This window comes from Carlito syrichta, unplaced genomic scaffold (assembly GCF_000164805.1).
Source record: "Carlito syrichta isolate Samal-C Ts95f unplaced genomic scaffold, Tarsius_syrichta-2.0.1 Scaffold303273, whole genome shotgun sequence".
Classification (NCBI taxonomy): domain Eukaryota; kingdom Metazoa; phylum Chordata; class Mammalia; order Primates; family Tarsiidae; genus Carlito; species Carlito syrichta.
The window spans coordinates 19,501-47,270 of record NW_007247369.1 but is presented as its reverse complement, the minus strand read 5'-3'; the positions used below and the strand labels follow the sequence as shown (position 1 = coordinate 47,270).

The following is a 27,770-nucleotide window of genomic DNA, read 5'->3' as shown; positions in this document are numbered from 1 at the left end:
ATTGCAAGCCCTTGCAGCTGTTGGCTCTTTCCATGCCTACAGTGAACAGTGCCGGGTGCTTTATTGTCCTGAGGTGGACACCTGCTGCTGTCATCTCCTGTACCTCCAATTCCACCTTTGTCCTTGTCATCAATGCCACTTCATAGTCAGAGCTTTCTCTACTTCAGGGATACCCGAATAGTGTCATGCTGTCTTGAACTACTTGAATGAATGCTCTTTTGAAATATAAAATGGCATCACCTAGTCTCTGATCACAACTGTTTACCATTTCATTTTACCCTCTTTCTCCTAATACAATTGCTCTTGGTCCTCATGTAGACTAATTCATGAGCCACTTCTGACTCTGTCATCTAAGAGGTAGAAAAATATTTAAAATGTATTGCTGTGGTGAGAGTGTTTGTACCCCCTCTGCCCCTAAATTCTTGCCCCTAAATTCATCCCTAATGCAATAGAATTAAGAGATGGGACTTTTAGGAGGAGATTAGGTCATGGAGGTGGTGTCCTCGCAAGTGGGATTAGTGCTCTTATAAGAGGACTGAGAGAGCTTGGTTGCCCCTTCTGGCATGTGTAGTCACAGCAAGAAGCAGCTCTTTCTGTGAACCAGGAAACGAGCCCTCACCTGACACCCAGTCTGCTGGCACCTTGATCTTGGACTGTCCAGTTTCTAGAACCGGGAGAAATACATTGCTGCTATTTATAAGTAAACCAGTCTAGGGTCCTTTGTTATAGCTGCTTAACAAATGAAGGCATATGTTGTCCTCAGCTTTATAAAAATAAGGAAGAGAAACTAGATTTCGCTCTTGTTTTAGTTACAGAATTCTGTGGTTTGTTACTGTCATTGTTTTATGTGTGTAGAAGAGCAAGACTGTGGCTAGACAAGTGCCCTGAGGCCGAGGTGGCAGTAAAGCACCAGCACTAAATTGTCTCCCCATTGGTTGGTCCACAGGAGCGGGATGCCTATCTCCCCCTGGCGGAGAGTGCCAGCAAGATGTTCTTCATCATCTCTGATTTGTCCAAAATTAATAACATGTATCGGTTTAGTTTGGCTGCATTTCTTCGACTTTTCCAACGAGCTCTACAAAACAAACAGGTAAGCTGTTGGTTACCCTGTAGCCGAGAGTGAATTAGAGAGATCACTTTACTAGATGAAGTATTTAATTTGTGATAATAATTTATGTAGAATTATGTTTCAGAAGACCACAAGTAACACTTTTAAACCATATTTAAAGGAAACCAGTTCCTTAGTTTCATTTTATATTCTTAACAAACTGTCCCAATGTAACTTATTCTGAGTATAAATTAGTAAGTAATAATATATAATCATTAATATTACCCAGTGATTCTGACTCGTATAAAATTAAGAAATTATCCACATAATCCCATTACCTGGGGAAAATGACATGTAACATTTCATGACATATTCTTATTGTTTAAGGCTGTAATGCTGTAGATAATGGGGATATGACAGTATAAACTGCCTTATCAAGCTTATATTCTAGTGGAGGGAAGAAAGTATTAAAGAATAACACATTGCTTTAACCAAAAGATGTCATACTATGCTTTAAAAAATATGTTAGCATATTACAGATCACGTTCATGTTAATGAATATAAGCCTACACATTTTTAAGAGGTGGTGGGTCTAAATCATACTTTATGTAACCATCTCCTACTAGGGACATTGTGCTGGTTGTCTCTGCTGAGTATCATATTACCCCCAAGCATGGCAGATTAAAACTATTTTCTTACATTTATGGATTCTGTTGTGAATTAGGTCAGGACACAGTAGGGATGGTTTGTCTTTGTTTCATAACATCTGAGACCTCTGCTGGGAGGACCGGGGCGATGAATGGGACAGGTGTTTCACGTGCCTGTCTTGTGCCAGGGGTGGGTGGACTTGACCACAGGGCTGCCCACTGCAGCTCCTCTCCAGGAGGCTTTTCCTCCTCACAGCACAGAGGAGCTGGACTTTAGGGCCCCAAATGTGTGCTCCGGTGACTATGATGGAAACTGACCTGCTTTATAACCCAGCCTTAGGCCAGTGTCGCTTCTGCTTGTGTTGTGTTGGTGGAAGCAGTCACAAGCCCACCCCGATGCCAGGGGATGGCTAGTGGGCTTCACCACTTCATGACCGAAATCTCAAAGAATGTCGGGTTTATTTTCAAAACAGCTACAGACATTTATGTGTTGCCTTACTCTCCCCTACCACACCCCTCCCCCGCCACCTGCCCTGGGTGTTGCTACTTTAATTACTTTCTTAGGTAAATTCCTAGACTTGGGTAGCTGGGGCAGAAATGTACATTTGTCAGCCTTTTGACAAATATTGTCTGATTGTCCTTCAGAAATATATGCTACTGATACCACAAGAGTACCTTTTATTAACTACATCTCAACCAATAATGAATACTATGCATCTTTTAATAATTGACTTATTAGGCAATTGGAAGATATTTCATTGTTTTTGCAAGTCTTTGATCACTTGTAAGGTAAATATCACTTGTAAGACAAAGATGTATAGTATCATTTGATGTTTGTATTTTTTCTTTGGTAAATACGATTTCTTACATTTTTGGTCCATTTTTCTATTATGCAACAATATTAATATTAAAAAAATGAATTGTAGGAGATCCTTATATATTAAGGAGGTGAAACTTTTTTATATACTACAAATATTTTGAGTTTATTATCTTTCTTTTCACATTATTTCAAAAATATTTTTATGAAACCAAATTAACCAAAATTATTCTTCACAGTTTTTGTTTGGTTTAATACTAATATAGATTTAAATTTTTTTTTTTTCTTGGAAGAGCGTAATTTTCTTAAGCTAAATTAGGGAGCAAAATTTTATATTCAGTAGGTTTATTTAAATCCATTTTTCTGAGGAAAATTGTTCATTCAATAAATATTTATTGCAGACTTAACTATGTGCCAGGTTTTTTCTTGATATTTAGAGTATATAGCAATGAACAAAACAGGAAAAAAAATCTTATCTGTATTGAGGTGGACTACTTAATATTTTCATGAATTGATTATTTTATGAAACGTCTGCCTGCCTGCCTCCCTTCCCTTCCTTACCTCCCTTCCTCCCTCCCTCCTCCTTCCCTTCCTTTCATCTATTTTTTTGAGTTGGGGGTCTCACTCTGTTGCTCAGGCTACAGTACAGTGGCACAATCGTGGCTTACTGCAGCCTTGGTCTCCTGGGCTCAAAAACTTTTATAATAGTAAATAATAATTGGATTTTTATTGATTTTTTTTTTTCCCCTCTAAAGTGTCTCATTTGAAATTGTTCTTACCTTCAAATTTGAAATAGAAAGGTACCTCATAAAGAGCTTGTGCTTTGGGGGTAGATTTTATTAGCAAAAATGTGTCTACTTAGTCATGGTGGACAATGTAAGTGTTTCTCTGATGTATGTTTGTAATATTGTAATATCCTTTGGACAAACACAAGATTTCAAGATGGAGGGAGGCTGAAAAATAAATAATGGTGCTATTAAAAATATTTCTGTTCAAGCACAGGACCCTACACTAGAACAAACAATTTTGATTTTTAAAATATATTAAATGTTGTTATCATACCATTTATAAAATTGTGCCGGTAGAAGCATTTTTCAAGAAAAACCCAACTGTACAGAATGGTGTAAAGTCTGTGAGAGGCACTTCATGATATAGATTGATTCTATTTTTGGTTCTCTGTCAGCAGATATAACTAAAGATAGTCATTTATACTTATCTTTTTTGCATTAAAAATTTCCAATAAATTATTTTAGAATGTATACAGTGGTAAGTTCATTTTAGTTCTTCTTTGTCCTTTAGTCAAAAAGTATATATGTTAAAAAAAAGTAACTCTGTGAACTGTGGTATGAAAACTGATAGATTATAAGTTCAGCTAAACTTAATGAGTTTTGGGGTTTTTTTTGTACTCTTTAGCAAACCTACTGACTCATGGTCTCATGAGTTAACCATAGCTTTGTGATATGGCTATTGGATAACATTCACCCTAGTGTATGTATGTGTAAAAGTGTGCACGTTTATATTTTAACAAACATAATTTAAGATGTGTGGAACATTAAACTTGCTTTCTATTGTTTAAAAAAATCTACTGGATCTTGTGGGTACTGTAATCTGTCTTACAACAGTGTGCCTTTAGTGAATCCAAGCCTCAGTTTCACGTGTGACCTTTGTTAATAAGCAGTAGAATGTTTGCCATCTGAAGTGTGAATAGCCCACCCCCCCAGTCAGAACATGCTACACACACAGGAGCCTGGGTCTGGTGCATCTGAGTGGCCACTTCATAATGTCTTGTGCCAGTTTCACACATTTTCTTGATGATCCTGGATGTATTTTTCTTAATCCATTAAAGTTATTTTACTAGATTTTTTTTCTTGGTATAAATTACAAAGAACCAAGCATTCAGTCTAAATGTTATACCAGAATTTAACTTTCAAGACATGTATTTTCCTAATACTCACTGAAGTGAGATGTAAACTCATGTCCACATAGGGAAAAGGCCAGGCTGTGCAGCCCTCCATCCTCCATTTCTGTCGGCGATTTTTAAAATAGCCACTCATGATCTCTTTTGAAATCATTGCAGTCTTGCACAATAAAATGGAAGTGCAGCATCAGACTGAAAGCTGAAGTGGCAGTGGTATATGTTTTTACATCGTCAGTTTTAAAATTCTTGTTCAAAGTTATTCATCCTGCAGTGTATGATTTAAGATCATTACCATGGGAACCTATCATATTAAGGTTGGAAAAATTCTTTGTGAGGTGGTTCTGGTCACCTTGTTTTGGGCCTGGACTGGTAATTATAACACAAATAAAGTAAACGTCCATAACCTAGATTGATGTGGATAGTATTTTTAAATCCAGTAGGAATCTAAGTGATATGGTGAAATTCAATTTATGTTTTATTATTGGGAATTGATTGCAGTATTCATTTATTGAAAACTTTAACTTTGTACATTAAAGAAAAGCATATCCATTTTCCTTCTATTGTATTCATATACAAAGTTAATGCACTTATTTGTTTAGTCCCTTGAGTTTGATGGATGTAGATACTTGCTCCAGAATCAGCTTTGAGTGTGGAGGAACAATTTATGAGTAATTAAAGGATGGGGTACCTTTTACATGTTTATAAGTTTCCTAATGAATTTTCAGTTTTAAAATTGTTTTCTATAGGATTCTGAAAATATGGAACAGAGAATCCAGTCTCTTATCAGCTCATTAAAACATATGGTATATGAATATATATGCCATTGTCTATTTAAGGTAAGAAGCATTGTCTTTTTAAAATATAAAATACTACTTGGTCTTTGATTTAATACAGTATTTATAGTTATAGCATAACTCTTTGTATAACTATAATATAAGTGTAAGGGATTGAAGTGTAAGGGTATTTCTGATGTTTTTATTAACCAGAACATCACAGCATTCTGGGATGTAGTGGGGAGAAACGTGACAAATGCAGAAGGGGTGCAGGCGCTGTGCCAGCTGCCTTAGCTCTGAACATTCCACTGTCACTGACAGTGCCAGTGAATCCCACGACTTCCTCTCTAGCCGGGGTTTCTCGTCCTCAGAAATAATGGCATTTGGGGCCACATAACTCTGTTGTGAGGGAGCTGTTCTGTGCATTTGGGATGTTTAGCACATCCTTGGCTTCTACCAACTGATGCCAGTAGCACTCCCTCCCATCTATTGTGAGAATAAGAAGTATCTCTAGACAGTACCCAGTGGCCCCCGGCTTGGGGAACAAAGTCATTTCTCATTGCTGCTATTAGGAAGGAAACTAATGCCTGAGCTATGAGAGAAATGTGTTATAGAAGTCTTCATATTACAGGGATCCCAGAGGAACATACAATTGGCAGTACTTCAGAAGTTTGGAGATTATAGAAAACACAAAGGCTTTTTTTTTTTACATGGGATTTTTTTTAAAATAGCAATCTTTGGGTATAGCTTAAGCCACAATGCTAAGAGCTTTGTAAAGGCAATTAATGAAATGAGAGAAATGGAGTTATTATGGTTCAATTAATAGGCTTCTAGAAAATCTTCAAAAATCGTTTAAAATAAATTGACTTTATTCATAAAAAATTGTGTGTTCTTACATATCTAAACTTTAGTCACCTTCAGATACTCTCCATTTGATGCAGTACACCTATTGAGACGCCTTTTTCACTGCTCAAAACAGTTTTTAAACTCGTCAATTTTGATGCCTTTTTAAAGTGCTTTTGTCATTGTTTGTTTCACCTCTACCTCATTTGTAAGACGTTTCCCTTTGAGGACTTTTTTCATCCATGAAAACAAAAAAAAGTCACTTGGGGTAAGCTGGGGTGAATACTTACCGTGGGGCACCGGAGTCAAAAACTGCTGAACACTCAGCGAGGCGTAGGCAGGCACGTGGTCATGGTGGAAGAAGCAGCCACCTGTTGGCCACAACTCAGGATGTTTCTTCTGCAAATCGTGATGTGACCTTCTCAAAGCTTCCAGATAAAAACTTTCGTTGAATGTTTGATCTGGAGGAATTTCTGGTGTACTAAGAGGGGCCCTCCATCCAAAAGATAATTCTGCGTTTTTTTGGGTCCCCTTGTGTATTTTTTAGAATGGGATAGTAATTTTTATAACTTTGTTGAGGATTTTTATTTGTGACAGAATAAATCTTTCAAAATACTTTTCAGTGATTTGACAAGGGATGTCATTAGAAGTTCAAATAATTATAGTTGAGCATTTCTGTAGAATTCTTTCTTCAATGGAAAGTGGATGTACATTTTTCTTTTAAAGTTCCTGTAGTTAACTATGATTCTAAAACTTACCTATTGGGCCTCAGTTTTAACTTGTGTAAGATAGGGAATGTAAGCAAATGATCTCAAAGCCATGTTGTCACTAGAACGTTATGATCCTGATATGAAGATAACTTTCATGGTGGCAGCGTTTCATCAGCTATGTCATATCTATCATATTTGTATAATGCATTATCTCATGTAATGCTTAAAAAAATTTAATTGCTCAAACAAAACAAAAATTTTTCAGAAAAAGTTTCAAACTATTATAGAAAAAATCTTAAAGATTCGTTTCACCCTCTTCAGCGTTTTTTTTTTTTTTGAGTCAGGGTCTCACTCTGTTTCCCAGGCTGGAGTGCCGTGGCACCATCACAGCTGCAGCCTCAACCTCCTGGCTCTGGTGATCCTTCTGCCTCAGTTTCCCCAGTAGCTGGAACTCCAGGTGCTTGTCACCACGCCTGGCTTATTTTTTGATTTTTCATAGAGATGAGGTCTCAATATGCTGCCTAGGCTGGTCTTGACCTCCCAGGCTCAAGCCGTCCTCCTGCCTTGGCCTCTCAAGGTGCTGGGGGTACAGGTGTGGGCCTGAGCCACTGTGCCTGCTCCCCGACTCCTATTCCTTCATCTGAGTGAACCAGTCGAAGGCTTGATTTTTTTCCTTATTGTCCATTTCCTCTCTCTCTGTATTCACATGTACAAACATATAGATATAACTTTTAAAACATTTCCTTGCTGTGTATTTTGTTCTATAGCTTCTCTTATTGTAGTAGGTCCTGAAAAATCTTTCCACATGTAGAAATATGTTAGCCTCATTATTTTGAGCAAATGTGTGATATCCCATGGTGTGATCATATTCTACTTTTATCTACCACACTTTGGTGGATATTAGATAAGTTATTTATTTTTTGCTCTTCTGAATGACTGCAGTGTTCGTCCTGTGTGGTCCATGCTTTATGTCCATGTGTAAGTATTCTATTCAGGAGATTTCTGGATGAAAGTGTAATTACAGGTCCAAGGATAACACTTTTTAAATTCTGTTGAATATTATCAGCTTTTTACCACTTACTACCACTACTCATGTAATAATAAAGCCATCTCCTTATGTCCTTCCTTACAGTCTTGTCTTTTTGATTTTTATTGTTTTTAAAGTTATTTGTTTTTACCTTTCTTGTTTACCCTGCCATATTTGTCTATTTTCTTGGTATTTCAAAGAATAAGTTTTTACTTTTATAGGACACATCTATTTTATTGTAATTATTGTTTTTGTATTTTATTTTTTAATCATTGGGTTTACTTATTTTTTCACTTATCCTTATAGACTGTTGGATTTGTATTAGTAGCTTTTTAATGTAGTTTTCATCTTTATTTTCTAGTGAATATTTAAACTACAGAGTTTCATTTTGGTCAATCTTGTAATAATGAGTTTCCTGATTTTTAAAAAATTTTCCTAAGACCACTGCACTAAAATAGTCTGTGATTTATGAAACTTTTATGGAGCTATTTATGTTATGGAGTTATTTTAAGCTTCCCCAAATCCTTTTTCAAAGTGTATGTTTTATAAATTCTTAAAAATGTTTTATAAGATAATGAAACTCATTCTTATTCATTCCAACATTAGTTTATGTTCTTATTAGGACTGAGGTGCTTATTTCTAACTTATGTATCTGTAACTCAGTTTACATATTCTTATTTTAACTTTAGTAATCCAGTACATTTACTGAACCCTTATGCTATACATTTTATAAGGTAGTTAGGCAACGATAGCTATTCTGTACCAAGATGGTTTAGCTTGTCAGTGAAGTATAGTGTCTACAGTGAGGTCACTTCTTTGAAGTCATTTTAAAAATGCTTTTAAGTTTGCCTGAAGGCAGCACTTTGTTACACCAGGAGAGAGCTTGAGAGGCTTAATCTTCTTAATATTTTAGTACCCAGTTGTAAGTTTTCATTTCCTATCTGGAATAATACTTTTCTATTTTGATCAGTTGAAAAAAAATCTGCTTTCTGACAAAGCTATGTTTATGATTTTTAAGACTTTTTAAAAAATTGATGTGGAATATTAGTTTTACATAATTTATATTTTGGTTTGAGTAATAGTAAATCTTTACAGCATGAATTCAGCATTCCATAGTTTCAGTGGTTAATAAAAATTCAGAAAGCACATTAATCACAAAGCAATGAGATAGATTTCTCAAGATTTAGCACTATAACCTTACGTAGGAGGAAACCAATTTTATATTTCAGTGAAAGCTTCTAGGGTTTTTACTAATTAGCATTACCTTTACCTCCCTGTCAGAATTTCTCTCAAGTTGATTTTGCTGTTGTGTTGCTGAGATCAGTATGACCACAGTAAAGTCTTGAATTTTTTTTTAGGGTTCGTGTCACACTGAACTGAAAGCAAGTTGACCTGGAACAGGAAAGTCATTGGCTTGCTGTGTAGCAGGAAGTTTAGACTTTCAAGAAACTAAACCAACTGGGAAAAGCTGTCTAGTACTTTCAGTTCAGATTGTTAGCTGTGCTATTCTTTTTCTTTTCCAAGAGATCAAAAGTTTTTACTTAAGTTATCCAAGTATTTTGGTAATTATAGGGTAAGTCACGAATTTGGCTCCTGAAAACTTTTGATGACAACACAACTAGTTAGAAGAAAGTGCCTCTGCCTATTATTTCTTCGTCTCAGTTTACAGTTGGGCTTAGGTGCAGATCCATGGAAGCTGCTGGTGTGTGAGTTTGCAGTTAGCTTGGGCGAGTGTATAGAAGTGGCTGGGAGGGGGCATTGGGAGGCTTATAGCAGCCCACCCGGCCAACGGGCCCCACGACTACCCAGGGTGTGAATCCGCTGGACAAAGAGTTCATGTCCTGGGCAGGACGGAGCCGGGTGGCCATGATCTCGTCATGCTTCGCAGAATGGCTTGTCATTTAAAACTTGAGTTTTCTTTTTTCTAGGATTCCCCACTTAGTATTTTCAGACTGCGGTTGACTGCAAATAACTCCTTTCAGGTTCTCCCTTCTCTCTAGGAAGTGTTATCTCAGAGATCCAAAATGCTGTAGAAGAAATGTCTGGTGGCGTATGAGGAGAGATTTTTTTTCATGCAGACTCTTTAAAAGTTAATATGTATGAACCTCACCTTACCTTCTTTTCTAAATGAATTTGTTTGTTGATTAAGATTCAGATGTTTATGATGTTTATTATTTTCTAACAGAACCCAAGTATACTGTGATCAATGGACATTGAATTAAAGTGAACAAATTTCCTGATCTAATAAGCAGAGTAGATCAAGAATATTAAAAGTACCACAATATTTGCTTAGTTTTAGATGTTGACAAGTTTTTTTTTAAAAAAAACACACAACTATTTAGGAAACCTTAAACTTGATTTATTCATTCTTAGTTTTACTTCAGTTTAATTGGAAACAGTATGGCCATGTGCTTATGCACACATTCTTTTTCTTTCTATAAATTGTACTTTTAGTTTTATTCTTGAGTCATTGTTCTTCCTTGTAATGTTATTGTTAAATACTTGTGGCTGAAGGGTTTTACTGGTACTACTTGGCAAACAGATAACATGGCAGAAAGATTTTTCTTCTTCCATTTTCAGCTTAGAAAATTACGTAAGAAGATTCTGGTTGTCCTGACTTAGGTCACATGGTACTCCTTACATCAAGATGTAGAAAGCAATCTAAGTAGTCGTTTGTTATATCGAAATTTGAAGACAGAATGCAAATTTTTGTCAACCAAAATTTAAGAACTATGCTTATCCAAAAGCACAAAGTTTAAGAAAGCAAGATAATGTGTTATTCTTTGCAGGCTGATCAATTGATGTTCGCTTTGCATTTTGTTCGAGGCATGCATCCTGAACTTTTTCAAGAAAATGTAAGTCGAATTAAAGAAAATTTTAGAGTTACAGTGAAATTTGATGAGTGGATTTGTAGTTAGATTAGAGGTTACTTTAAGCTAGTCATTATATGTCAACCCATTAATCTTCTACTAAGTTGGAAATTTAGTGTAAAATACTGATTTCCTACTCTGCTTCTCTGTGGGTGAGCCAAACAATCCAGAGTGGTGGTGAGGCAGGGAAGGACCTCTCAGTGACTTACCAAGCTTCCAGATCTTCCTGAGCCTCGGTTCACCTACTTAGGGCATCAGATTAGTTCGTTTATTTTCCTGGCCTAGCAGTGAAACTGATAAGTAGAAAAAGTGAGACAATATTGGTACACAGCTATATTATTTATTACTTCTGCAGACTCGTCGAGTCAGCAGGTGAAGCATGAGGGTGAGGGTGGGCAGTTCTCGGAAGTTTTCGTGAGCCTACTGGTCTGTGTTAATCTTTTTATGTATAATTTATCTTCTTTGTCTATGATCTCATTTCTGGTCTGCCCTTCACAAACTTCAAAAGAACTTCCCTCGAGCTGGAACTAACACTGGTCTGCTTACAATTTTTTAAAAATTTATTTGCAAGAGATTTTTCTCATTATTTTGCCATTATCAAAAAGTGAGAGTCCAGTAGCTGCGGTGCCAAGGATAATATATGGACAGGGCAGCTTTGACCTAGTAACCTCTCACTCCACTTGGTCAGATTTTAACTGTCTTCTGTGTTCCCTCATTCGAATAGTTGAAGGAATGCTGTTATTCACAGTTCTGCTTCCATTCTCTTTCTTTTTTTTTAACTCCACATGTACTGACTGACTTGTGTAGTTTCTCCTGACTTTGTTATCTTGACCCTTTTTTATTTCCACTGTCAACGTTGATGTCTTTCCCTCCTATTTAATGTTTTCATCATGCTCAGTATGAAATATGTATATGTATATTCCCTTTTTTTCCCTCTAAGGTTATAAATAAATTATCATTGGGAAAGGAGAACATTTTTTTCCATCTCACATATTGTAGTGGTAATCATGGTTATTTTACTCATTTGTGGCTGCCTAATTCCAATAGGAAGAGTGGGTGGCCAAGTTGGATAGAGTCAGGGAGTTTGTTGCTTTGGTAGCTTTTCCATGTGCTCTCAAATTTTTATAAATTTGGCTTATTTGCTTGCCAGTGTGTGACAAACAGTATGGTAGTAACTACCCATTATTGTCTTCGGTGTGGTGGCAGACTCCAGGGTGAGGGCATAGATTTTCTTAGAGCATTAAATTCTACAGCATTTGATTAATCTTGATTCAATGGCTTACAGAAAGGATTAATGACAATCTTCTCCCAATCTGTGGGAAGAAAGTTATTGGAAGTACTTTTCTTAATGTTTCCTAACATACAAAATTTTTAAGTTTTTGGTACACCTTATTGCTTATTTATTAATGAGAAATAGCCTATGGAAGAACAAGTTAGCAGGTAGTGACACGTGTTGATTGTGTGACATTTTAATTTCTAGATATTGAGGCTTACATATATAATATAGTTATGTTTTTATTTTAATGCAGTTATTCCTAGTAGAATTCATGTTAATATTTTCTAAGAGTACATGAACCCATTCTTATAATGTGAATGTAATAGAAGAAGCAGGAAGATGTGAAATGAGTGTTTTTTTTTGTCTCCTTAGAAAGCTGCATTGTAAGCCATCTTATAGGAAATTAAGATAATATTGCTAACTGGTTCTTTTATATTTTTTGTTTTCCTCATTTTTTTATTCAACAGGAATGGGATACATTTACAGGCGTGGTTGTTGGAGACATGCTGCGGAAAGCTGTAAGTTAAAATAACAAAATCTTAGTATTTCACTTTTAGAGAAAATAGTTCTGACTTTGCCTTCATGAAGTATAATTTGCTTCAGAGGAGTTTCAAGTTGTTTTTGAAATTATACTTTGATTAGAGGACTATGTTCTGGCCTCTGTTGCCCTACTATAAAAAGGACTTAATTATATAGTTTTTACTTTAAAGGCATATATCCTTTTGAGCATAATATTAAATACTGAGAAATCAATGCAGCTCCTTTTTCTCAGTATATGTATTTTATTCCAAGAACAATTTTATAATTTGACAATCCAAATCTTATAACTTGAAAAATTACCTTATATAACTAGTTTAAGAATTTCTTTTTAAAACTTTTAATAAGCTCATTCAAATTTAGCTTTTTTTCTAGCAATTTCATCCTTTTTATACATATGAAATAATAATCGAAATAGTGTACCCAAACACAGAACCTAGATCATCTCTGAAATGCAAAATGTAATTAAAAATAATGTAACTTTTATGAGTTTTTTAAGACATTTGAGTTTTTCTAAAGTTTCATGAACCTTTTCTAATCTTTCATGAAAGATTAAGCACAATGAAAAAAATGATTGCAACAGTTGCCTAAGTGGTTCTTTGTATCTTATATTACATAGACTCTTACCATGGTGACTTGTGAAATACACTAAAAAATAAAGAAACAATACATAGGATAAACATTTTTTCAAAACAGGATTCATAAAAATAGCTAGTTAATTACTATTTTTTCACTCTGAATTTTGCCAAATATACTAAGGAAAATAATTGCTTTTATTAAAGGACTCACAACAAAGAATACGTGATCAACTTCCATCTTGGATAGACCAGGAAAGAAGCTGGGCCGTGGCAACACTGAAGGTATTCCTCTTCTACCAGGAGGGATATTCCAGTTTTTCATTATTGATTTCTGTTGACACTTTGCGCTACTTATTCGTACTCAGTGTTGATATTTTTGTGAATAGGGCATATAGTCCCCTGGTAGAAGGACACCAACGAATTTTTGTGATTAGTCCTTTAATCAGTAATTAATTTATCAAATCTTTCATTCATGAAATAGCATGCCTTCAATATCTGTCTAGGTCTTCCAAACATAGTATTGTCTTTTTCTTTCTCTTTCTCTTTTTTCTCCCGGGGTGAGTTAGGCTGTGGGGATGGTGACACAAGGGAAGAAAAAACAGTTCAGAAACCTGAGCCCAACAGTTCTGTGTTCTTCCGTGACTCAGGCCAAAGTGTTGTTTTTGTGGAAATGAAAGGCAAATGCGCTTCTTCCCCAAATCTATATGCATATGTTTCCATTCTTCCTTTCCTTTGCCTGCTTTTCTTCACAACTATTATGACATTACTGTAGCACGTGATGAAAACAGTAAGAATAACTAGCATTTATTGATAGCTTACTACATTCAAGGCATTATACAGAATTTTAAAATGAATTGTTTCACTAAATATTTTCAACAACATTCTTAGGTGGCTGCTGTAATTGCTCTCATTTCACAGATGAGGAAATTAAGGCACGTGGAATCATTTGCCTATGGTCTCTTAGGAAGCAGGCCCATGATTTAAAACCAGGCTCCTTGCTGCACTAGGAGAGCTCTTTACCGCCGCTCTTCACTGCCCTTGTGTCATAAATATTTGTTGCGTAATTCTGCAAGTAAATTAGTAGTGATGGGGCCTTGTGTGCTAATTGTCGCTATAAGTTACCAGACCACCATCAGATGTTATCCTAACAGGTTTAGATCATTTGCTAAAGTATAATTAAATTGAAAGGAAATTAGTTTTCTGTTTAATTTTAGTTAAGTTACATAATCACATTTGGGAAATATAATGGATTATTTAGATATGAATATAGATATTTGGATAAAGCATTTTTATATACTTGATTTATGTTTATGTTACATGAAGTTCTATACTGAGATATAGACCGTCTGAATTCCCTTTTTTTTATAATTGGCCATCTTTATAGATTCACATTTCTAATCTTATAGTCCATTCTTGAAAAAACTTGGGAAGAGAGAACACTGAAGTAGAGAGAATTTGTATGTTTGGAAAAATCTCTGAAAGATGATGTTGTTGAAGGTGAATATTGGGTGCCAAATAGAAAACTGTGAGGTAGCAAAGAGGGTTAGAACATTTAAAGGCGAAAGAAGCAACATGCTCACAGATGGAGCATAAATGAATGTGGTGATGGAAACATGTTTTGCTAAGGAATCGATATTGTCACAGAAAGAAAGAAGTAGACAGAAGTTAAAGATGTGATGGTAAATTTTATTCCAAAGGACTGTGTATTGCAGTAGGGAGAAAGAGACTTCAGTATAGAACTGGGCTCAATGCTGAATATAGCATGGACAAGCGGGAATTTATAGCCAAGGAGCTGAGTGAGAACCGGTGGTGAGGGTCAATGAACAGAAGATTACTAAGAGAAAATGACAGGAGTGAGCAGGGATTCTTGCAAAACTGATTTAGCAGGATTCTTAGTGGAGGCAGATCAGAGTGATCAGATACCAAAGGCTGGAGAATGAGGAATTTGATTGGATATTAAGGGTAGGGATTCTCACTAAGGTGGCTTGGCAAGATTCTTGTTAAACCTGGATACTGCAAGGAAGGACACATGAAGCCCCAAATTGAGGCCTAGTCAAAGTTTTTGTCTAAGAGAGAGTCTTTGTCAACATTGATAAGAATTGTGACATATTTAACATGACAATCCTTAAAAATTTGCACTTGATTTTAATGACAGCATTTCTTTTCTCCACAAGGGGGAGGTAGCTAGGTACAAATACTTTTACACAGAGAAAAGGTTTAACTTATGAGTATTGATTTAGTAGTGCTTGGGAAATATTTAATTCTGTTGTTGACATTGGATAAATGAGTCGACCATACTGCTGCCAACCTAGAAATGATAGACGAGCCAATACAAAGTAGACAACAGGTGATGAACATCAACTAACAACTGGTTCTCATTTGTTTTTTTAGTTTTAAAAAAAAATATGTGCTTTTATTTATTTTCACTGTGGCTCACTGTCTGTATGCGGTTATCTTTATTTTTAGATTGCTCTCCCTAGTCTATATCAGACCCTCTGCTTTGAAGATGTAGCTCTGTGGCGTACTTATTATCATAACTCCGTGTGTGAGCAAGAGTTTCCATCTGTTCTTGCAAAGAAAGTTTCCTTATTTCAGCAGGTAAAATTTAGTGCTATCTAATTGCAAAAAAAGTTTAATGCTTCTCTTGTTGTTCAGAATCCGTTTAAATGAACGTTTTGCTTTTAGGCTGTTACTTAACCTTTAATGGCATATGGGGGGAAGTGCTTTTTGCTTTTGCCACCTTTGGACAATTAAATCACTGCCAAAGCTTCTAGCTGGGGGGATCCCCTTGCAGCTTTTCTTTTCTTTTTTTAATTTTGAAGATGTGGGGTACAGTTCAGGGTTAGGTATGCAAATGTTCATTATGCAAGTACCCTTGTTGATAAGTTATACCCCCTGTTCCCCCAGCAGATTCCCACAACTGCCAGTCCCACCCTCCCCCTCCCCTGTCAGTTTTCCACTACTGCCAATCCTTTTCTTATAGTATTATGATAATTGTTCAAGGTCCACTTATGAGTGAGAACATGTGATACTTACTTCTTTGTTTCTGTATTAGATCGCTCAGTATTATAGATTCCTAAGTCCATCCAAGTTGCTATGAAGTTCATAATTTTGTCCTTTATGGCTGCATAATACTCCATCTTTTTCTACCTGTGACCCAGAGGGGATCTTACAATGGGAAAAATGTCTTTCAGGAAGAAACTAAGGCGCACGTTGTATAGATGCCCTTCCAAGGAAAAGACCTTTCCCCATCCTGTCTGAAAACAGAATGTTGAGACCTGCCCGTGTTTCCACTTCATTGTTCTGCTAGTCCCCCATCATCCAATGGGCAAGCATGCCAGGAGTTGATGCTCTGGGAAGTGGCCTTTCCGTCTGTCTCTCCTCCAGGCGCTGGCCCTGTCCCCACACTGTGAACTTGATTTTATCAAGTGTGCTTACATACACAGAAAGGAAAATAACTGAGAGAAAATTTGTTTGAGACGTTAAACATCTAGAAATATCATTGATATACATGGCTCAGCTTAAAAATTGTGATTTGAGCATTTTAGTTGGAATTTCTGGACCTTTGTTGCTGTCACCAGAATGCCTTACCTGCATAACTACTTTCACCTACCAGTAGCCCTTAATTAGATCCTGATGATGACATAGCTAACCCTGCGTTTACTTTTGATGATAGGCTTGAAGGAAGTAAATGGATTTCTGCGATATTTTGGATCTTAAAGGGGTATTCTGTTGTATACCTATTGTGACAGTTTAAAGCATAGTAAATATGATGGAACAATGTGTTCGCATATTTAGTAAACATTTGTTAAATTAGTTTAACATTAATTGCTGTTTAGTTGAAGCTGTTATGGGAACCTTATTTAAAATATTCTGTGCTTTATTTAAGGTTCTTGTAGTACAGGCTCTAAGACCGGACAGATTGCAAAGTGCCATGGCCCTTTTTGCATGTAAAACTCTGGGTAAGTTCAGTACTTTTTAAGATCTAGATCACTGACTGGAACGATTTGTTCTTCATTTCTGTATTATTTTATGCTGACCTTAGTTTGGAAATGTTATATGATCTTTTCTATTCATTTTACTTACATTACAATCTCTACCTTGTTTAGAAAAATAATTCTGTGTTGGATATAACCATATGTAATGTTGAATTAAATTTGATACATAAGTGACACCCTATTTAGCAAACATATTTGAGGTTTTAAAATTATTTTCATATAAAAGTCTTTTAGGTATTTGTATTAGAATTACAAAGAAGGTGTGCAAACGTGCATGCCAAATCTGGACTGTACTACTTGTAGTCATACTTCAATGAAAAATTCAGATAATTGAAGTAAAATATATCATAGAGGTCATAGTCCTGGGAAGTAAAATCTCCAAAATGAATTATTCTTGCTGCGTATTAGAAAAAGAAAAGCTGCCTTTTTAATCTTAAGCTGTGCAGTGCATTCCTAGTCAGCCTTTCAGGTGGCCTTGTCTGAGGAATGAAAAGTCGTCACCCATTTGGAAATAATTTGCAAGAAAAGCTTGGAAAACTTTATCGAGGAAAGACTGAAAGGGAACTTGTTGCACAGAGCCGTCCAAGAATAATGATCTTTGCTCTTTCGACGTTGTAAGAGGGTTTAGAGTTAGGGTGGAAATGGCACAGATAAGATAGTGTGCTGACAAGCTGGGCATGGTGCCTCACACCTGCAATGCTGGAACTTTGGGAAGCCGTGGTGGGAGGATTGCTTGAGCCCAGGAGTTCAACTAGCGGGGGCAACTTAGTGAGACCTTTTCTCTACCAAAAAAATGAAAAAAAGTTAGCTGGTATGATGGTATATGCCTGTAGTCTCACCTCCTCAGGAGGCTGAGGTGGAAGGATTGCCTGAGCTCCCAGGTGTTTGAGGCTCTGGAGGAGCTGTGATCGTACCACTGCACTCCAGCCTGGGCAACAGAGGGAGACCTCAACTCGGAAATAAAAAAAACAAAATGGTACGCTGACAGTTTTTTCTAGAAATCCTTCATTTCTACTAATTCTTCCTTATACATGTATGTGAAATTTTATATGGAATTTTAAAAATTTATTTTAACCTACACATATTTTAATCAGATAAAACTAATATGTATATGTTTTGTCTAAATTGGAATTTTTCACATAAAAAAGCTAGCACATAGTTTTATGAAATTGAGAATAAATGTTGGACCTTCCATGCTTATCACTGAAAACTTTGTAGTACCGAATAATCATTCCCTTGTTAGTATATAAAGCTATTATTTTGGATATGTCAGGAAATTATTTTGAGAAATTATCTCTCAGTGTCAGATGATCAGTTTTACCCTAATGAGCACACTCTTTCACTTAAATGTGAATGTTCATAATGATAATAATTATACCTAACATTTAAATAGCTCTTACTATATGCCAGGTACTAATTTAAGTACTACCCATGTATCAGCTCATTTAATCCTCACAGCAACCATAGGAGATAAGTGTTATTTATATATCCATTTAAAGATGAGGAAGCAAGATCAGACAGCAAATAAATGACAGAATCAAACCCAACTCCAAAGCCTGTGTTCTTATTTAATACTGAAAGAGTCAAGTTTATTCTCAGTTTAAAAGGATATTGTTGGTAGACAGTAACAGTCTCCTTAGGCCAGGCATGGTGGCTCACGCCTATAATCCTAGCACTTTGGGAGGCTGAGGCAAGAGGACTGTTTGAGCCCAGGAATTCGAGACCAGCCTAGGCAATATGGCAAGACTCCATCTTTACAAAAAAGTAAAAAAGTTAGCTGGGCATAGTGGTGCGTACCTGAAGTCCCAGCTCCTGGGAGGTAGAGGTGAAAGGATCGTCTGAGCCTAGGAAGTCCAGACTGTGGTGAGCCGTGATCATGCCATTGTGCTCCAACCTGGGATAGAGTGAGACCCCAAATTAAAAAAATTCTTTAAAGTTAGATAAAGTTGTATCACACACACATCCATCCCCATCTAACTTACTGTAATAATTTCCTACAGCTACCATAATAAGGTACCACCACCCAGGCGGCCTGAAACAACAGAAATGTATTTTCTCACAGTTCTGGAGGTTGACATCTGGTGTCAAGGTGTTGGCGGGGGCATGTGCTCTCTGAAACCTGTTTCGTCTTTTGCTTGCTTCTGGGGCTTTGCTGGCAGCCTTTGGTGTTCCCTGGCTTGCAGTTGCACAGCGCAAGCCTCTGCCTTTGTTTTCACATAGCGTTGTCCCTGTGTGTCTGTCTTCACGTGGCTGTCTTCTTACATCGATGTGCGGCATATTGGATTGGGGCACACACGCCAGTATGACCTCATCTGAAATTACCAGATTGGGTCTGCAACGGCCACATTTCCAAATAAGCTGACATTTTGAGATACTGGGGTCTAATTAGAACTTCAGTGTGTCTTTTTTGGGGGGAGGGGGCACGATTTAACATTTTAAAAAACCTGCCTTACCAGTGTAAGGTGGGATCCCATTGTAGTTTTGATTTGCATTTCTCTGATGATTAGTGAGGCTGAACTTTTTAAAATTTAAATATACGTTTGTTGGCTGCTTGAATGTCTTCTCCGACTTTCTCAGGATAGCCATTCTTCCTGATATTCTGATGATATCTCATTTTAGTTTTAATTTGCATTTCTCTGATGATTAGTGATACTGGGCATTTTTTCATGTGTTTGGTTTGATTTTTTTTCATTTTTAGTTGTTTGAGTTCTTGGTAGATTCTGGATGTTAGTCTTGTCTGAGACATAATGTGTAAATATTTTCTCCCATTCCATAGATTTTCTGTTACTCTGTTTTTTTGTTTGTTTGTTTTTTGGTTTTTGGTTTGGTTTTTTTTGCTATGCAGAAGCTTTTTAGTTTAAGTCCCATTTGTCCATTTTTATTTTCATCACATTTGCTTTTAGGGTCTTCATCATACTTTTTTTTGCCTAGCTGACGTCCTGAAGAGTATTTCATAGGTGTTCTTTTTAGGATTTGTTTAGTTTCAGGTCTTACATTTAAGTCTTTAATCCATCTTGAGTTAATATTTGTATATGGTGAGGTAGGGGTCCAATTTCATTCTTCTGCATATGATTTGCCAATTTTCCCAGCATCATTTATTGAATATGTTCTTTCTCCATTGTTTATTTTTGTCAGCTTTGTTGAAGTTCAGTTGGTTGTAGGTATGTGGCTTTATTTCTGGGTTCTCTATTCTGTTCCATTGATCTGTCTATGATCTTTTAAAAACCTACACCAAGTCTTTCTTGCATAAAATCTTCAAAGTTTCTCAAAACACTTAGAATGGCATCAGATTGCTTATATAGGATGACAAGACTCCACACTGCCTGGCTCCTGCCTACCGTTCTGACCTCCTCTTGCATCTTCTTATCCACTGTGCTTTAGTGGGCAAGAAAGCCCTGAGACCTTAGGACCATCTGTTTGCCCTATGTTTTCCCTCCTTTTCTTTTTATGAATGGCTCCTTTGTATCATTCAGACATTAGCTTAAAATATTTCATTTTCAAAGAAGTCTATGGGCCGTCTAATCAGTACCAACATATCAACCTGTTTTAATTCTCTGAAGCACTTATCACTATTTGTGAGGTGTGTGTGTGTGTGTGTGTGTGTGTGTGTGTATTATATTTGCTTTCCCTCTAATGCAGGTTTAAGTAAAATGAGAAATTTTCAGAGAGGTTTTTAAGAATTTGTCCTTTTACCAATAATTTAATCTTTAAAAATATGGTCTTTGTGTCAAATTGCACATGACTTTTCCTATCAATTTTGTAGTTTGACTCTGTCAACTCTTCGGAATACTTTTGGTATGGTGCTCTTTTATCTTCAAGTCAAATGGTATTTAAGGTTGAATGACATTAGCTGAGAACCTCATGATATTTATATATTCAAATGCTTCGAAAGCTTAATTTCCTTCTAAAATCATACTGTCTATTTCTGAGCTAAAATTTTATTTACTGTTCTGTGGCTGAATGGTCAAGTAGTTTTTTAAAATATAGTTTAAATGTAAAATTGGAGTTTTACTGTATGAATAATTTTTGAATATTCAAATAACTGGAGAACAGTAATCACTTCTCTCAAATTTGTAGATTTGATTTTAAATGTAATTCCTTAAGCATCATTCATATGGAAAGATTTTTATGAAGTGTTAGTAATTATTTTTATAATCTATAAACTTTAAAATAGTAAATTATAAAGGTGTATTTATAAAAGTAGTTTTGATTTGAAGATTAGTCAGTATAACCATCCTCAAAGCTTTTAGGCATGCCTGTTGAATAAAATTCTACAAAGCAAGACTTATGTTCTGGCAAAATCTACTACTTACTTTTTTAAAATAGTAGTTACCAGATACAAATACTCTGACTTCTCTAATTTGGATTTAATTTTGACTTTTTATTATTTATTTAGTTTTTTTGAGTCAGTCTCACTCTTTCACCCTGCCCAGAGTACAATGGCATAATCATGGCTCACCACAGCTTCACACTCCTAGGCTCAAGTTATTCTCCCATCTCAGCCTCCTGATTGGCTGGGACTGCTGTGCCACCACGACTGGCTAATTTTTTTTGTAGAGAGGGGTTCTTGCTATGTTGCCTAGGCTGGTCTTGAACTCATGGGCTCAGGTAGTCCACCCGCCCCAGCGTTCCAAAGTGCTGGGATCATAGCCGTGGGCTACCCTGCCTGGCCTAATTTTGACTTTAAAAAACCAGCCAACTAACCAAACAAACGAAAAACCATTATAAGCAGGATACTATGTTGTGTGTATTGAGGTATCAGAAGTGTAAAGCGACATGTTCCCATAAGGTGCAGGAGTTGCTACAGAAACCAGAAACCTTTAAAGATTCTCCATCCGAAGGTTTTTTTGAGCCATACAACTTTCTTTGTTTTACAACTCTGTACTTCTCATCCTTTGTACTGTCCCACCCCCATGCACCTGACTTCCATAGTTCAGTCTGTCTTGTAAGAGTCTGTGTCTGAAAGGAAGGACGAAGGACATAGGCTACGTGTATTCATTTCCCATTGCTGCCTGCCACAGGTGTATAAGCTCTAAATAGCACTCATTATTTACTATGGGTCACAAGTCTGGTGGGTTTGCCAGATTTCTCTGCTCTGAGCCTCTCAAGGCTAAATCTGTATTGCCCATTGGAACTTACTGAGAGTTTCTGGGAAGAATCCACTTCTACCTCACTCAGGCTCGCCTATGTGGTTGTGGCCTGAGGTTCCCATTTCTTTCTGTCCCTGCGTGCTGTTCTCAGCTCTGAGAGGCCACGTGGCACAGAGCCCCTTCCTCTGCCCCAAAGCCAGCACTCGCAGGTTGATTCTTCTCATGCTCCCTGTCTCGGGCCTTCCCACGGCCTCGTCTCTCCTGCTTTCCTCTTCGGCCACACTCACTGACTAAGAGAAAATCCTCACTCTTATGGGGTCAAGTGATGAGATGGCTCTATTTGGACAACACAGGATCATCTTACTTTAAGGTCCGTGACCTTAGTCATAGCTGCAAAGTCTCTTCACTGCTGTCGGGATCTTGAAAGAAATAGCTTTAGAATTCTGCCTGCCACAAGATATTCGGCCTTTTTGTTTGTTACAGCTTGTTCTGTTTCTAAAGAGCATTTTCCCATTTAACTTGGCTCATGTATATGGGGTTAGGAAGTGGTTATTGGTTTCCATTTTTTAAATTAATGTACATTTTTGGAATTGTCTTTTCTCTCTCATAAAGAAAAGGTACTTTTGTACACCTGACACTTATCAGGCCTTTGTCAGGAAGGAGAGATGAACGAGGAAGAATGAAGCTGTTACACTTACAGTTGGATAGTTGTATATGGATACAGTTGGATATGAATTTGCTACTTTCTTTACTCAGGTACCTGAGAGGTGCAAGAGTGATTTTTTTTTTCTTTTTAAACTACAAATTATGTCTTTTTTATCTCAATATTTTATCTGAGTAAAATAAAATGCAATAAAGTTTTCAGTTATTCCTTTGACTTTTTAGGGTTTTTTTTTCTTTTAAAAGAAATGCTGTACTTATTTTAAAGATCATGGCCAGAATACTAGACTCCAGTGACTTACAAATAGTTTTATACCATTATAATTCACAATACAATTAACATTTTTGACTTTCTAACTTTATTAAATAGTTTCAAATGATTCAATCTGACAGGTCTGATAATCGTATCGTGAGGTAAAATTACTTGGGTTACTAAAGCCAGTGATTATATATAGACTCAGTTTATTTAAAGTGCAATGACATTCTTATTGGAGTTTTGTAGACAGGGTGGCTAACATGTAATTCCAAGTAACACGAATGTCTCCCATGTTATATTAAGTGGTAAGGTATTTTTCATGATTTTCTCCTCCAATCCAAAATGTTCTGTTGCTTTGAAATATTGTATAAAATGAATTAGTGGATATATGTTTATATTCTGTGGAATTTTACACTTAAATATTGTAATTGAATTATGCTGACCTTTAGATATAAAGTGGTTATGATTTCTGCCCTTATGAAGTATATGATCTATATTTGTTCAATTAATGAATGATATAATAATCTGCATTTTAACTTTTTAAAGATAGCTTTTATAATGATATATATTTTCCAAATAAAACACATTTCAGTTAGCAGGTATTTTATATGAAAATGTTTGTCATTTATTGAAGACTATCAGAAGATGCATAGGAATAAAGAGAAGATAAGAAACATTGTTATTTCATCATTCCACGATAATCATTGTTAGCATTTTTGGATATACCTTTCTGTTCTTTTTATGTACATAGATGTGTATACATTACAGTATGGAATCATGTTGCCCTTCTATTGAATAATTACTTTTTTCTGTAAATTATCTTTTATTTAAACACTTTAGTAACTTCAGTTTTATTGTATGGCTGTTAAAAATTACTCATTCAGATACCTGTTAGAAATTTAATTTCTTTCCCCCAGTTTTCAGTTCATAGCAATAGCTACAATGAAAGTCCTTATACTTCTGTGTCCATATCTTGAATTATTTCTTAAATTAATTATAATTGTAATTTCTGACTTAAGGCCATGCATATATTTTAGTCTTTTCATATACTTTATTAAAGTAAAAAATATATTTAATTTGCCACGCTATTTATTGAGTTTATGAATAAATAAGCGTTTGAATGAATGAAAATATTTCTTATTACATTGCCAAGTACACAAGGATTCTTTTCTCTTGAGTCTAAAAACTGGATAATTGTTAGAAAATTAAATTTAGTTAAAAGTAAAATTTGTAAAATATGTTTTAGTAGCTGCCCATTAAGTGGCTGTTAGAGTAAACTTCACATAGTATTAGGGATATTTCTACCTTAGGAAATTTGTACTTTCACTATGGGTTGCTGTTTTGAAGAATGGAGGAGGCTGTTTTAGGAGTGAAATGTGTCTTTTCAGGTTGGTTATCTAGAAATGCCTTATGGATCCATGATAGTGCAATGTTTTCTATTCATTTCTGCTGCTAAGAATATATGGAAGCCCTTCTTGTCTGTGTATTCTGTTACTTTCTCCTAAGTCTTCCTTGATTTTTAAACTCCTGTATCATATTCTTTTTTGCTCAATACAAACAAATATTTTTAAATTATTAATTGAAAGGGGCCTTTTGCAGCTTGATTTTTACAAAATACATTAGTAGTGGAAGCATCCAAGTTTTAGCAGAAGAGATTTATATATAATAGCAAAATTTGTAACTTCTTATCTGAATAGGACTTTATAGTTTCTGAAGGGCTACGGAGTAGAAAAAGCACAGCTGAATTGTTGCATAGAGTTAGCAGCAGCTGGGTACTCTTTGGCAAGATCAATTTTTTTGTGTTAGGTTTTTTTATATATAAAATGAATATGATATTTGTTTCGCAGGATTGTTGTATGGTTTAGATATCAGGTAAATAAACTACCTGGTATAATGCTCAGCATAGAGTAGGTGATGAATAAGTGGGATTTATTATAATTATTAGATCTTATTTTGTTTATTACTTCATTCCTATTTTGCAATTGAGGAAACAGGCACAGTGCATGTTAGTGATTCGCATAAGGTCATTCGACTAACAAATATAAACTGACGTTATTCTGTCTCCAAGCTAAGCATTCTTTCCTAAGTACCAGTCTTTATACTAGTACTTTTTTCCCCCATTAACACTTGGGCATTAGAAATCATTTTTAGCTTAGATCATGGCAGTGAAATTGTCTCCTCAGATCCTGAGGAACCTGATTTCGAGGTCCATGACCCAGAGGCCCCAGCTGACATGTACAGTGAAGATTGTTCTGTCACTGAGATGTAGAGAGGGATGTTTGGGTTCAGTCTTCTTTTGTAGGAAAAGAATTGTAAGTTGAGACATAATGTTGGCATGTATCTTCAGCTGTGAAATGTGGTAATCAGGGTATCTACCTATTAGCACTGTAATGGTTAAATGATATCATACACTGAAACTATTTAGAAAAATGCCTGGCACCCTAGGCATTCAAATAACGTTAGCTATTACTAACATATGAATTATTTTAGAGAAGAAACTTTAGTAGGCACGAGAATATAATTCACTTAAGTATCTTTTGTTATATATATTAATTGTAATAGACTTTTTAATGCTGCATATTGCTTTCTTTTATATATATATATATATATATATATATATTTTTTTTTTTTTTAGGACTGAGAGAGTTGTCACCACTTCCTTTAAATCTCAAACGTTTATACAAAGAGACCCTAGAAATTGAACCTGTCTTGATAATCATTTCTCCGGGTGCTGATCCTTCTCAGGAACTTCAAGAACTTGCTAATGCTGAGAGAAGCGGGGAGTGTTATCACCAGGCAAGTGCATATGGCCCTGGTATTTTTGTTCCTGCTATTGTTGTTCCTGTCACACATGCCAAATAGTGCCCCCAGAGGTTTCTGTGTCCTGATCTCTGGAACTCCGGTGGATATGTTATCTTACATGGCAAAAGAAACTTTGCAGATATAATTAAGGATCCTGAGGTGGGAATATTATGCTGGATTATCCAGATGGGTCCAGTATAATCACAGGGGTTTTTATAGGAGGAGGCAGGTGAGACAGAGAGAAGATTAGGGATACGGTGGTAGAAGGAGATGTCGGAGAGGAAAGAATGTGCTATACTGGGTTTACACATGGAGGAGGAGACTGCAGGTGTAGGTGACTTCCAGAACTGCACAGGCAAGGAAATAATGAACTTTCAGAACTTGCGGAAAGAACACATCCTTATCCTACTACCGTTTTTTTCAAACCCAGATACTTTGATTTTAGACCAGTGAGATTTCTCACCCCCAAAAGTTTGATAAGAAAGTAGTTTGAGTGGCCAGGCTCGGTGGCTCAGCCTGTAATCCCAACACTTTGGGAGACCGAGATGAGTGAATTGCCTGAGCCCACGGGTTCGAGACCCGCCTGGGCAACTTGGTGAGACCTCATCTCTACAATAAATCAAAAATTAGCCGGGCGTGGTAGTGTGCGTCTATAGTTCCAGCTACTTGGAAGACTGAGGTGAAAGGATCGCTGGAGCCCAGCAGGTCGAGGCTGCGGTGGCTGGGAGCAGCCACTGCAATCCAGTCTGAGTGACAGAGTGAGACTCTAACTCAAAAGAAAAGAAAATAGTTTGAGTTAAGGCACTTAATGTGTGGTGATTTGTTAGAGCAGCAAAAGGAAACTGGCATGTTTGCTACTTGGATGCTTTTTATAATAAATTGCAGTAATGTTTATCCATGCTTTCTTCACCTGAAGTGAAAGAAATGCATAAATATTTTGAGTAAAATGCATCCAGTGGATACCATATTGTTCTCTAAAGTAAGAGCTTTTGTTTGTTTAGATGGCCTCTTTTGTCAACTGTAAGTTGAAAATTAAGTTTACTAATTTATCCTTTTTAAATAAGTGAATAAACAAACATTTTTTCACTGGAAAAAGTGATTTTTAAAAACTCAAATACTTCATAGTAAGCAAAAATTGAAAAGTAATAATTTTACAAAAGGCAATATAAATAGGAGATAGGAAATAACCAAACTATTGGGTTCAGTTGTGCAGGTTTTGTTTGCACTGACTGGCTCTAGGGAGTTCCAGCCAATCACAGTTATAGTAGATCAGTATATGCATTAGAACCGAACTCAGTTGTCAGTGAGGTGTCCTAGAAAGGGAGCCCTTTCTACAGGTTGCACCTGTTAATAGTGACCTTAGCAGGAAGATGAAGCTATGCAAACTTTTAACTGTTTAGTGTTTGGAGAAGATGATTATTAATTCCTGATGTTCTCTTGATTCTTCAGAATTTAATATTAAAGCCAGTAAGGGAGGTCTAGGGATTGTATTACTGAATTTCTTATAATGTTATGTTATAATATGATAGCAGATCTATTTTGTTTGGTTTGGTTGGTTTTGCAGGTTGCCATGGGTCAAGGTCAAACTGATTTAGCAATTCAAATGCTAAAAGAATGTGCCCGCAATGGAGACTGGCTCTGTTTGAAGAACTTACATCTTGTAGTATCTTGGCTGCCAGTTCTGGAAAAGGTAGATTCAGATAAATGTGGTGTGAATAATAGCTAATATACTCGATTCAGTAATTTCCAAGGAGCATCAGTCATGCGTTATATATGATAATGTTTAAAAAATTAATATTTAAGAAATCATTTTAAATTTAAGTATTTTCTTCTTAAATATGTACAGTAGTGCAAAACAAGATGTTAAGAGGAAGTCTATGACACTCTTTTTTTTTAAAGACAAGAGAAGCCAAGAAATTT

General features: G+C 36.0%; 1 protein-coding gene across 1 annotated transcript in view; it reads left to right on the top strand.

The window, feature by feature from the left end:
• The window catches only part of DYNC2H1 (dynein cytoplasmic 2 heavy chain 1), a gene marked incomplete at its 3' end in the record, with an annotated part of 198,461 nt that overhangs the window by 157,110 nt on the left and 13,581 nt on the right, over positions 1 to 27,770 (top strand). The window contains exons 70-78 of the mRNA XM_008058276.2: positions 947 to 1,090; positions 5,177 to 5,266; positions 10,573 to 10,638; positions 12,397 to 12,447; positions 13,249 to 13,326; positions 15,511 to 15,642; positions 16,934 to 17,006; positions 25,684 to 25,844; positions 27,415 to 27,540. Coding sequence (XP_008056467.1) covers positions 947 to 1,090; positions 5,177 to 5,266; positions 10,573 to 10,638; positions 12,397 to 12,447; positions 13,249 to 13,326; positions 15,511 to 15,642; positions 16,934 to 17,006; positions 25,684 to 25,844; positions 27,415 to 27,540 — 921 coding nt within the window. The remainder of the gene's footprint in view (positions 1 to 946; positions 1,091 to 5,176; positions 5,267 to 10,572; positions 10,639 to 12,396; positions 12,448 to 13,248; positions 13,327 to 15,510; positions 15,643 to 16,933; positions 17,007 to 25,683; positions 25,845 to 27,414; positions 27,541 to 27,770) is intronic.